This window comes from Mirounga leonina, unplaced genomic scaffold (assembly GCF_011800145.1).
Source record: "Mirounga leonina isolate KUSES-001 unplaced genomic scaffold, KU_Mleo_1.0 Mir_201, whole genome shotgun sequence".
NCBI classification, from domain to species: Eukaryota; Metazoa; Chordata; class Mammalia; order Carnivora; family Phocidae; genus Mirounga; species Mirounga leonina.
Genome location: NW_023270504.1, coordinates 187063 through 200118, shown reverse-complemented (window position 1 = coordinate 200118; position 13056 = coordinate 187063). Strand labels below are relative to the sequence as shown.

The 13056-nt window shown below is 36.1% G+C and overlaps 1 protein-coding gene across 2 annotated transcripts in view; it reads left to right on the top strand.

Moving 5' to 3' along the window:
- LRRK2 (leucine rich repeat kinase 2) overlaps positions 1-13056 on the top strand; it is a 158359-nt gene that overhangs the window by 38750 nt on the left and 106553 nt on the right. For both annotated transcript variants that reach the window (XR_004683328.1, XM_035027906.1), the window contains exons 15-18: positions 2834-2978; positions 3111-3250; positions 7667-7795; positions 7870-8040. Coding sequence is in view for 1 of the 2 variants with exons in the window: in XM_035027906.1 (XP_034883797.1) it covers positions 2834-2978; positions 3111-3250; positions 7667-7795; positions 7870-8040 (585 nt within the window). In the remaining variant the exon portion in view is untranslated. The remainder of the gene's footprint in view (positions 1-2833; positions 2979-3110; positions 3251-7666; positions 7796-7869; positions 8041-13056) is intronic.

The following is a 13056-nucleotide window of genomic DNA, read 5'->3' as shown; positions in this document are numbered from 1 at the left end:
TTTATTTATTTATTTATTTATTTATTTATTTATTTATTTATTTATTTATTTATTTATTTATCAGAGAGAGAGAGAGAGAGAGAGAGAGAGCGAGAGCACTCACAAGCAGTGGGAGAAGCTAGCTCCCCGCTGAGCAGGGAGTCTGATGCGCGTCTCGATCCCAGGACCCTGGAATCATAACCGGAGTTAAAGGCAGACGCTTAACTTACTGAGCCACCCAGGCAACCCGATGATAAACTTTTAGCTTTGAACGTCTGAGTTTAAGATACTGCTGTTTTAGCAAAGAGTAATGGGAGCTTAGCTAGAGCTTAAGAGAGTTTAAACTTGGGCTTTGAGTTATCTGCTTAAGGGTTTCTGTGTCTCAGTTTTTTTCATCAATAACATAGGGCTAATGTTTCTACATTACAGAGTTGTTGTGAGGATTAAATGAGTTTAATACATATAAAGTGCTTAAGGGAATGTCTGGGCACATAGCAAGTGCTACATAGATTTTAGCGTTACTGTTGTGGTTGTTACTATTGCTGTTATGGTGACATGAACCGCATTTGTGTACAAAGTCCCATCCATGAATAGAGGGGTTTTAGGAAAAGAACTTTGGACAAAGTTTGACATTGAAAGAAGAGATTGTAAAGGAGATGGGCAAATGAATGGCTTTAAAGTTTGAGAATAATTAGGGGCGTACCATGTCATGGATATCAAAGGAGGATAAAACAGCGGTTCAATTGTTGAAGGCCTTTTTTCTTTGAGTGGTTAGAACAGCAGTCTGATTATATGAAATTAAGGGGTGGTGAGAATATAGAGGTAGTGGGTATAGATGTTTCTATTAATAAGTTTAGAAATGGAGGACAAGTGGTAGCTTGATGGAAAGGAAAACCAATTTTTCATCTCTGAGGAGGGTGTTTAGCCCAAGGCCTGAACTGTGTGTGGCCATCACTCAGGGCTTACTGCAGGGACAGTGAGTCCTCTCATTTCATCCTCGTAACAACCCTGCTTTATTAGGGTCAGTGGGAGGTGAGGAAGCTGAGAAGACATGAGCCATCCCTCTAGCTTCACTTTGAGCCACTTTGAATTTCTTTTATTTTTTGAATAATACCTTCTGAGTAAATACCACTTCTGAGTAAATGTTATTTCATTCATTTTTAGTAGAACTAAAATGGAGCTATTAGGTTTTAAAGTGGAAATAAGAGGCAGAATTTAAACCTAAATTTAACTGGCTCCAAGTTACTACCCAGGGAGTTGGTAAGATGAAAATAAAGACAGGAAAAAGTGTAAAGGGAGGAGAGGATAAGGTGTGTGTTGTTGAAATGATAGATGAAATGATGTACAAGCTGAGCAATTAGGGCTTGGAGGAGAAAGGCACAGAATTAGAACCCTGTGCAAAAAACCCCACACCCTATACAAAAAAAAAAAAGGTGAATGAGGACAATTGAGAGGCATTGGAGGATGAGATTGGAAAGAATGAAAGTCTGTTTGTTGACAGTATGGAAGTGAAAAAGGTTGGAGGGTAGATGGTTTTAGTGAAGAAGCTACAACAGAGCTTGAGGTCTGACTTGAAGCTCTCAGCTCCATGGTGTCCCCATGGTGGTGTCAATCAGAGATTTGGAGTAGAGATACCATGGAGCTAGTGTCTGTGAAAGCAGAAGTCCTGTGAAGGATAGCATTGTAATTTTTGAAAGGAAAACTATTATGTGGGCATTCACATCATGGCAGAAGTTTGTAAAGCATTGTGGAAAAGCTTTACAAAAAAGCCTACCTGTCCCATGTAAGAGTTAGCTACATGTCATAGACGTCGAAAGAGGGAAGGTGTGATTGTGATTGTCCATGGTTGGAAGGTGTGTTGACTGTTTCTTCTCAATCAATGAGTAGGATAGCCTGTGGGGGGCGGAGGGGGGAGAAATGTCCTCTATTAGAATACCTGTAAATAATGTCAAATCATCTAGAGGAGTTGATATTAAGAAGTTAGAAGAGGGGCGCCTGGGTGGCTCAGTTGGTTAAGCGACTGCCTTTGGCTCAGGTCATGATCCTGGAGTCCCTGGATCGAGTCCCGCATCGGGCTCCCTGCTCAGCAGGGAGCCTACTTCTGCCTCTGACCCTCCCCCCCTCTCATGTGTTCTCTCTCTCATTCTCTCTGTCTCAAATAAATAAATAAAATCTTAAAAAAAAAAAAACAAAGAAGTTAGAAGAGGTAGCAATGAACCTCCTGGACTCTTTTTTTTTGGATCCTGAGCTTTTACAGGGACACATTTATATTCAAGTCCTAGACCTGACACATATTAGCTTTGTGACTTAAGCTCTTCTTGTTTCTGCATCTGTAAAATTTGGTGAATCTATTACATAGGCTCTTGGGGGGTAATAAATGAGATTTGGCACATAAAACACTTAAAGAGTAAATTCTCAATTAGAATCTTCTATGGTGAGAGTCAGCATTGCATTTTTCTGGTTATGTATGTAGGCAGTGGGATTGAACATCCCCAATTTGGTCTCATCTCAGCAATGTACAATCTGTGTGACTTTAGGAATACTGAACCCCTTTAACCCTCAGTGAACTCATTTTATAATGGGAATGATATTGGTATGGATTTAAGATTCTTGTGAATAGAAAATGCATGTAAAGTACTTAGTACAGAATAGACACCCAGTAAGCATTAAAATGGTAGCTCTTATCCTTAATAATAACTAAAAAGTAATTAGTAATACAAGGCAAAAATCAAGGAAAATAATCTTTATCTAGACTACCTAGTTTATATTTTATTAGTTTGTTGCTGCCTTTAACTAGGGTAAGTATTAAGAACTCATTTTAAATAGCAAATATTAATTGTCCTTTTGATTTTAGTTCATTAGAAATCCTGGGATTCAGAAATGTGGGCTGAAAGTAATTTCTTCTATAGCACATTCTCCGGATGCGTTAGAAGTATTATCCTTGGAAGGTGCTGTTGATTCAGTGCTTCACACACTGCAGATGTATCCAGATGACCAAGGTTAGTACGATTTGAACTCAGGATTTAGGATGATTCTTATAGGCCTTTAGCTGTTGGTTGGATGTCTTTAATTTTTTTCTTCAGTTTTGAGATTTAAAACAATTTTATTATTTTTTTCCTTTATTTTTTTAGAAATTCAATGTCTGGGGTTAAGTCTTACAGGATGCTTGATTACAAAGAAGAATTTATGCATAAGAACTGGGCATCTGCTGGCAAAAATTCTGGTTTCCAGTTTACAACGATTTAAGGATGCGGCCGAAGTACAGATTAAAGTATGTGCATTGTCTTGAAGGGAGTTTGGGATCTTATGAAGATTTCTCTTTCAGAGCAGTTGGTACAATTCCCACTTTGCATTAATGGAGATATTCTAGTTAATTGAAAACCATTTATCATTTTGTAGTATTTTAATTATAGAAGGTGAAGAAAATGGGGTTGAATCACTAAAGATCCCGTGTTTTGTTATAAATCTCTAAAATCAGCATGTTTATTTGCCATTTGTCTTTTTCATGAAAGAGCAGAGAATATGCTAAAGAAATTCCAGCCAGCTGAGCTTTATTTGCTTGATTTTAGATAAATAGAAGTTATAATTATTCCAAAATTTGTCTTTCTCAGTGTTTTATTGTGGGCTACTTACCTCTAGTAATTTTTCTCCTTGATTTTTTTTCTTGAAATGAAATGTTTTAAACATTTTCATCAAGCAAAATTTCACATGTGATATATAATAACTGTTCCTTATAAGGAATGAAAGATATTGGCTTAGAGGAGATTAAGAAATAAATTGGCTCAGCTCTTTTTTTCCTATTATGTATTTATTTATTTTTATTGAAGTATAATTAACATATAAAATCCTATTAATTCCAGGTACACAACATGGTGATTTGATATTTTTATACATTACAAAGTGATCTCCATGTTAAATCTAGTTACCATCTGTTATCATACAAAGTTATTACAAAATTATTGACTATATTCCCTATGCTCTACATAATATCCCCATGACTTATTTATTTTATAACTGGAAGTTTGTACCTCTTAATCCCCCTCACCTATTTTGCCTGCCCCTCAACCCCTTCCCACTCTGATAACCAACAGTTTGTTCCTTGTATCTTTGAGTCTGTTTCTGTTTTGCATTTTTTTTTGTTCATTTGTTTTGTTTTTCAGATTCCAAATATAAGTGAAATCATATGGTATTTGTCTTTCTCTGTTTGATTTGTTCCACTTAGCATAATATCCTCTAGGTCAATCTATGTTGTTGCAAATGGCAAGATTTCATTCCTTTAATGGTTGAGTAATATCCAGTTTTGTGTGTGTGTGTGTGTGTATCACATCTTCTTTATCCATTCATCTATCAAGGGACACTTATGAGGTTTCCATATCTTGGCTATTGAAAATAATGCAGCAATGAACGTATGGGTGCATATATATCTTTGAATTGGTGTTTTCATTTTCTTTGGGTAAATACCCAGAAGTGGAATTGCTGGATCATATGGTATGTGTATCTTTAATTTTTTGAGGAACCTCCATAGTGTTTTCCAAAGTGGCTGCTCTAATTTCCATTTCCATCAACAGTGTACGAGGAGTCCCTTTTCTCCACATCCTTGACAACACTTGTTATTTTTTGTCTTTTTGATAATAGCCAGTCTGACAGGCATGAGGTGATATCTCACTGAGGTTTTGATTTGCCTTTTCCCTGATTGATTAATGATGTTGAGCATCTTTTCATGTGTCTGTTGACCATCTGTATGTCTTCTTTGTGAAAATGTCTATTCAAGTCCTCTACTCATTTTTTAATTTTTTTTGGCATTACATTGTATAAATTCTTTATATATTTTGGCCTTTAACCCCTTATTGGATGATACAGATACAGATACATTCTCCCATTCATTAGATTACATTTTCATTTTGCTGATGGCTTCCTTAGCTGTGCAAAAGCTTTTTAGTTTGATGTAGTCTCATTTGTTTATTTTAGCTTTTGTTGCCTTTCCCTGAAGAGTATAGTTCAAAAGAAATTGCTGATTCCAATGTCAAAGACTTTACTGCCTATATTTTCTTTTAGGAGTTTTATGGTTTCAGTTCTTTCATTCAAGTCTTTAATCTATTTTGAATTAATTTTTGTATATGGTGTAAGATAGTAATCCAGTTTCATTGTTTTGCATGTAGCAGGTTCAGTTTTCCCAATGCCATTCATTAAAGAGACTGTCTTTTCCCCATTGCATATTCTTGGGTTAATTGATCATATATGTATGGGTTTATTTCTGGGCTCTCTATTCCATATCATTGACTTAAGTGTCTGTTTTCATGCCAGTACCATACTGTTTTGATTACTGTAGCTTTGTAGTATAGTTTAAAATCAGGGAGTGTGATACTTCCAACTTAATTTTTCTCTCTCAAGAGTGCTTTAGTTATTCAAGGTCTTCTGTGGTTCTATAGAAATTTTAGAGTTATTTGTTCTAGTCCTGTTAAAAATGCCATTGGTATTTTGATGGGGATTGCATTAAAGCTGTAGATTGCTTAGGGTAGTAAGAATATTTTGATAGTGTTGATTGTTTCAATCCATGGGCATCGTGTATCTTTCCATTTATTTGTGTTGTCTTTAACTTCTTTAACCAGTGTTTTATAGTTTTCAGTGTACAGGTCTTTCAACTCTTTGGTTAAATTTATCTTTAGGTATTTTGTTCTTTTTGATACAATCATAAATGGGATTGATTTCTTAATTACTCTTCCTGATAGCTCATGATTAGTTGTACAGACATAAAACCAATTTTGTACATTAATTCTGTATCCTGCAACTTTATTGAATTCATTTAATAGTTCAAATAGTTTTTTGGTGGTGTCTTTAGGGTTTTCTACTTATAATATCAATCATCTGCAAATAGTGACAGTTTAACTTCTTCCTTTTCAACTTGGATGCCTTTTATTTCTTTTTCTTGCCTAATTGCTGTGACTAGGACTTTTAAAAGTGGTGAAAGTGGACATCCTTTCCTGTTCCTGATCTTAGAGGAAAAGCTTTCAGCTTTTCACCATTGAGTATGATGTTAGCTGTGGGTTTGTCATATATGGCTTTTATTATATTGAGGTAGGTTCCTTTAGATATAGGTTTAGATATAGGTTCTTATATCTACTTTGCTGAAAGTTTTGTTTTTTTTCTAATGTTAGCAAAACAAGTAGTCTCTTTAAGAGTTTCTGCTTTGGTTGAGGGTTTTTTTAGTAATGGAGTTTGCAACTTTCATAAATCACACACAACAAATATTTTCGTAAATGGCAGAATTGACCAGGAGTAAAAATGTCTAGGCTCTATCCTCTGTACAGATGTTATTAGTAAATGGGATAATGTATGTAAAGATTTTAATTATAAAGTGCTGAACACACACACACTTATATTAAAAACAACAATGTGTTTTATAAATCTGCTTTTTATAATGTGCCTTAGCCTCGGACTATTAAAGCCAAGCCAGAATTGATTAAAAATAATCCTAGAGAAAGGAAATAAATTTGTACAGGTATAGAGCTCTTAGTTTACTCCGTATTAATTCATACAGGTATAAATTTTAGGATCTCTATAGTAGAGGTTGTGAACTGTTGACCAGTGGGCTGAATTTGGCCTGCCAACGTATTTTATTTGGCCAGTTCCGTGTTTCTAAGTTTTTATTTTGAATTATGTGCCTTCTACACATTTGTATTACTTGCTTTGCTGGTGCATTCACTTGAATTTGCAGGGACCTCTAGTCTAGTGGTAGGTGGACTACATGTTCTCAGATCTGCATAAACTAAGACTACTTTTCTGATCAACTGTTGGTAAATATTTGTTGACATTCAGTATCTTAAAAGCTCAAAATAATAATTGTATTATTTAGACAATGTCATTAATATATTCAAAATAATAAAAATTTTAAAAGTTCAATTGATCTTTCTGAGCTTACTGAAGCTAAATAATTGTAAACTCAAAAGTTCGTTATTTCCTTAGAATATCTCATGAGTGGAGAGCCCAGACAACTCTTAGGAATATGTTTGAGGTGGTTCTAAAAAGTAATGGCAAGACTGATTAGTTCTTTATAAATAATTTGCTATAAGGATGTAAACCTCAGAGTGCCTTTAGAGCTTTTCTCAAATGTACTCAACATGAATGAAATCTAGGAGCTCACATTTGTCTCCTTGGGGTTGAAATTTCAGAAGAAAGCCACACAGACACACACACACACAGACACAAACAGACACACACATACACATACACACACACACAGCACAGAAGAAAGGGGAAATACTGGGCTATCTAGAGAAACTAATCTGCAATCTTATAATAAAAAATACACTTTAGTGACCGGTTTGAGTGTGTAACCCTGCTGATTCAGCTACTCTAATATTAATTAATATCTGGTTTTTATCCTGTAAGTATGTCTTCAGACAGGAATCTTTAAATTAAAAGCCAACTTTTAATGCATTAGGTATTTTTTCTGCTTTGCTAGACTATGGTTTGTTACCCGGCATTTTATTCTCTATGTGCCTGCTATATTTCTTAGCAATGAGAGAGCAAGGTGTGTTTATAGGATTATTTCAAGGTTTACAGCTTTTAAGTACAAACCCAATAAATACATCTACTTAGTTAAGTATCATATACAAACTTTCTGTTTTATATTATTTATTCTTTTGGCCTAGACTTGCTTATGTTATTATTTTGGTCACACTTTCAGGGATTTCAGACAATCTTGACAATACTGGAATTGTCAGTGTCTTTTTCCAAGCTGCTGGTCCATCATTCCTTTGATTCTGTGATATTCCATCAGATGTCTTCTAGTATCATGGAACAAAAGGATCAACAGGTACAGTGTTTTTCACCTATATGCTAACTGTTATGTATTTAGCTAACTCTAATCCTCATTTCCATTCTTTTTAGTTTCTAAACCTTTGTTGCAAGTGCTTTGCAAAATTAGCTTTGGATGATGAGTTAAAAAGTGTGCTGCTAGAGAGAGCATGCGATCAGAATAACAGCATCATGGTTGAATGCTTGCTTCTGTTGGGAGCGGACGCCAATGGAACAAAGGAGGCAACGTCTTTAATTTGTCAGGTAAATATTCAAGGCCTGACTTTCGTATTTCCTCTGTTATTTGACTCTACCATTGTACAGCTCTTACTTACATCCTATTGTTCTTTAATACAGAATTTACCAGTTAATTGCACAATTGCTTGTGATTAGTGGTAGGAGTTTAGATTCACAGAATTTCAGAGGCAGTAGGGTCCTTGAAGTATATCTAGTTGAATCCTTCATTTTACTTGTTTACCTACCTTGGTATGTTGATAAATAACTTTTCAAGTGTGTCTCCTACTATGCATCTCTCTACAAATTGTTCTCCAGGCACACTCTACACAGCATATGGTTTTGTTTTGATCATCTTTCAACCATTTTCTCTCTGTTTTCAGAAAATTCTCTCCCCAGGGCTACTGTGTGTGTTCGTGTAGGCGGTATACTGCACACCTTGGGGATGCTGTTCACATTGACATCCCCGCCATTGGCCACCCCAGTGGTCGTGTAGCACTGTGGGCCTGCCTTCCTTCCCTCTCTTCCCTCATGCACTGAGCAAACACATCTATCTAGTTGTTCTCCTTTTCCTTCAAAATTTAACCCAAATTCTCCTTCCCTAATAAAGCTCTTCCTGCACCCGTGACCTCCATACAAAATATTTACTTCTGTAAGTCCATGACAATTTATGTACACCTCTTTATATTTTGTGAGTTATATGGAAGTAGAAATGTACAATGTTCATCTCTGTATCATCTAGAATAGCTAACTCATGGCTTTATGTACAGTATGCATTTAGTCTTTATTTATTGAAGTTCACTATGTGTTATTTCAAGTTTGCCATTGTATACATTTTAGAGTTTATAATAGCATTCAGGTAGCACCATGTGTATTTTCTAGAAATATAATAATATTTCTAACAAAGGAATTATGTAGTGATTTAATATACATTATTAAATAACCAACAGAATGCTATATTTTCCAATAATTTAAAGTCTTACTTAATTTAATTTTCCACTTGCCTATGGATTCAATTCAATTTGCCAACTGTAAACTAAGTTAGTACTCATTAGCACTCTACATAAAAAGAAACTGAACCTGTAAGTTATTTTCATGCATAATTAATTTGTACATTAAGACCAAATAAATAATCGTATTACTTAAATTTAGTCAAATTTCATTTGAGAAATCCACCTTAAAAATAGTTGCTTCTCTATTATTAAAGGTAATTAAATTATTTCCCTCAATAATGTAATACACACTTTTATTGTGTATCTTTCGTGTGATCTGCAGATCAGTGCTTAATGTTACTGGGATATGGCAAAGAACTGAAAAGAAACTTCCCCTTCACACTTTTTGTTAGGGAAATAACACCTAAAAGCACTTGAGTGCAATAATTTTACATTCCCACCAGAAACGCTTCTGACTCTTCTCTCAATTTATCCAAATCTTTCTCTACAAGCTTTTTATTTTATTCTTCTTTGCACATCCTTTGGACTTGATGCACTTATTTATATCTTTTTAAACAAAATCAGATCTTTACATCTATGGGTACATTAAATTTAAAGAATTTATCTAAGTTGCCAGAGATTTTTGCATCCAAAATATAATAAATGTTGATTAAATTTTGCGGATAGATTGAACATACATTATTTTATACTAGTGCAAAATAAGGTAGTCAATACTATTTGTATACTAATGCTGTATAATTAAGGTCTATTCAGAGCAAAGATAGAGTTAATCTTGTTAGGCTTTCTGAGGAGAATTTAATGATGCAATAGGCATGATTCCTATGGAAGAATATGGAAGATTGATACTGGGCATGAAAATGCATAAAGAGAGATCCAAAGATGAAAATCATCAAATCATGGTGGGAAGAGCCACTATGATGAAGTCTGAATAAAAGTAATAACAAGCACTGTTAATGGTGTTCATTACCCCCTGGGCACTGCTCTGAGTCCTTTATACAATTTAACTCTTACAACAACCTTAGGAATGGGTTCTAGTATTATTTCCATTTTACAGGTAAGGAATTGAGGCACAAAAGTTTAAGTAACTTGCCTAAGGACACTTTCCTGGTAGGTAATGGCAAATCTGCCTCCCAAGTGCCTGCTTTCATCTCTTGTCTACACCATAGATGCATGATAGCGGTGGGGGCAGTAAGGGGAGGAGGGGGGGTTGTTCATTCATTCTCAAAGGCTAGTGAGAAATATTAGCCTTTAATTGTAGGCTGCATTATTTATAAATTTGAAGATGAGAGAGAAGATTGCAAAGGATCGTAAATTACACTTTTGATAATCTTAGATTATATTCTGAATCATCTCCATTATTATTTAAATGTAAAACTGTAGTTCTGAGCAGTATTTTTTTCTTCTCATGGAGTTGAAATTACGTTCATTTTTTTTTTTTTGTCTGATATACTCTTTTTTTTGAAGATGATTTATTTATTTATTTGACGGAGACAGCGAGAGCAGGAACACAAGCAGGGGGAGTGGGAAAGGGAGAAGCAGGCTTCCCGTGGAGCAGGACCCTGGGATCATGACCTGAGCGGAAGGCAGACGCTCAATGACTGAGCCACGTGGCTAGGCACCCCTGATAAACTTTCTTATATATCTCTGTCTTCATGGCACTGTATACCTAAAGTCAGCTTGGATCTTTTGGGCCCTCAAGAAGAATATACTATAAAAATGCTTGAGCAACTTCTAGGTGGAGAGCACAGTGCTAGATAAGTAGTCAAGAATATACAAGGGGTTTATTTCTAGGTGTGTATTGGGAGAGGAGAGAGGATAAAACATAAATCCTCTTAATATAAGGTAGGCAGTAAGATGTAAATTTTGCTGGGCTACAGAGAAGGCATTTGTGATTGAGTTTTCTGGCCCCTCTGCCCCTCCCTCCTCCTTCAATCCCCCTTTTTTTCATCCCTGCCTTCTTTTTAAATTTCCTGTGGACTTTTAAAGAGGATTTTAGTAATTCGTTAGTTAAATCAAATATATTTCCTAGGTATTTTTTTTAAAGATTTTATTTATTTATTTGTCAGAGAGAGAGAGAGAGAGTGAGCATGAGCAGGGGAAGAGGCAGGCAGAGGGAGAAGTAGGCTCCCTGCTGAGCAAGGAGCCGATGCAGGGCTCGATCCCAGGACTCTGGGATCATGACCTGAGCGGAAGGCAGATGCTTAACTGACTGAGCCACCCAGGAGTCCTTATATATTTCCTAGGTATTATACTAGGCTGAGGAGGTACAAATTGAATTATAATAGCATCCAAGCCTTTCATTCTAGTTTTAAAACAGATAGGCATCTTTGGTTTAGTGTGCCAAGTGCTATGTTAAGCAAAAGTGATGGGGGCCTGGAGGAGAAAGAATGTGTGTTGGGAGCTTGGTAGCAAGGACTTACTGTGCAAGAGATTACAAAGCTGTTCCTTCAAGAATGAACATCTTTTTGCTAGATGAAGAGCAGAGTTAGACATTTAGGGCACTAGAAATAGTATAAATGAAAATAATGAGATTTAAAAAATTGCATGTTGTGTTTGGGAAATGTCTTGGGGCAGAGAGGTTTAGAAGATTTTTAAACAGGACAATGACTTGATCACATCTGAAGTAGAAGGGTACTGTGGTGGCTCTGAGAAGAATGGGTTGAAGGTGGGTAACCTGGAGACTGGTGGGCATTAAGTTGGTCATCGAACCACAAAATGGTCCCCTCAACTTCTTTGAACATACTTAAGTTCTAGAGAATTCAGGGATTTCCCCCGGTGTCTTTCCCCTGATCTGGCACCTTGGATCTTAGGGGCTTTGCTTCTTTCCTTTCCTTTTCCTTTTCCTTTTCCTTTTCCTTTTCCTTTTCCTTTCCTTTCCTTTCCTTTCCTTTCCTTTCCTTTCCTTTCCTTTCCTCCTTTTCTTTTCTTTTCTTTTCTTTTCTTTTTTCTTTTCTTTTCTTTTCTTTCCTTTCCTCCTTTTCTTTTCTTTTCTTTTTTTTCTTTTCTTTTCTTATCCTTAATTTTGGGTAGGGAAAGGAGCACAGGCTTTGGAGTGAGCAGATTTGACTTCAGATCCAAGTCTCTTGTTGACTACCTCTAAGGGTTTGGACAAATCATTTATCTTTTCTAAATATTCATCTATAAAATGGGGATAATAGTTTTTATGGCATAGGATTTTTTTTTAAAGGAAAACTTTATTTTTTTTTCTGAAGATTTTATTTATTTGACAGAGAGAGACAGCGAGAGAGGGAACACAAGCAGGGGGAGTGGGAGAGGGAGAAGCAGGCCTCCCGCTGAGCAGGGAGCCCGATGCGGGGCTCGATCCCAGGCCCATGGGATCATGACCTGAGCCAAAGGCAGACACTCAGTGACTGAGCCACCCAGGCGTCCCTGGCATAGGATTTTTAATAAGAATTAGAAATCAAGTGTATACAGACTTTAGTACAGTACCTGACATGTAATATTTCTATTACCTATTACTTTGATCTTCTAGTTGACAGAGCATCATATTCCTTCACCTTTCAGAAGCTGTTCCTGCACAGGCCAGTAGGCTACAGGTTGCTGTCTTCCCTCTGCTTACTACAGTCACTGTGGTTTTTATAGCACAGAGCATGCTGACCCTACCTGGAGCATGTGCTCTGAAAACAGTATTCAGGGGAAGGTAGAATACAGGAAATTTCTTTGTGGAAATTCAGATTCTTGTCCTGGAAACCAGAGATCAGAGATGACTGTCCTTTGCCTATGGCATTTACAAGTTTTGTCATGTTCACATTCTCATTTAATTATTCTCTATCACGAGGGAAGGCAGGGCAGTAGCCTTTACTGTGTATGGTGCTAGTTTTTCCAGCTTCAAGGAGTAAACAGAAGCCCAGAAGGTATAAGCAATATGTATAATTGGTAGAGCCTTAGGTCTTCTGACTTCCAGTGTTACGAACTTTTTCTCCTTATGTTGCCTTTCTCATGCTAACTGACTCTCATGTGGCAGATTATTTGGCTAATGCTATGCTGATATTGGTGACACTGATCTTTTATTTTCCTAATCTATTTCAAGGATGAGTTTTGCCTTATTTTGTTTCTATCTAAATTTAAGGGT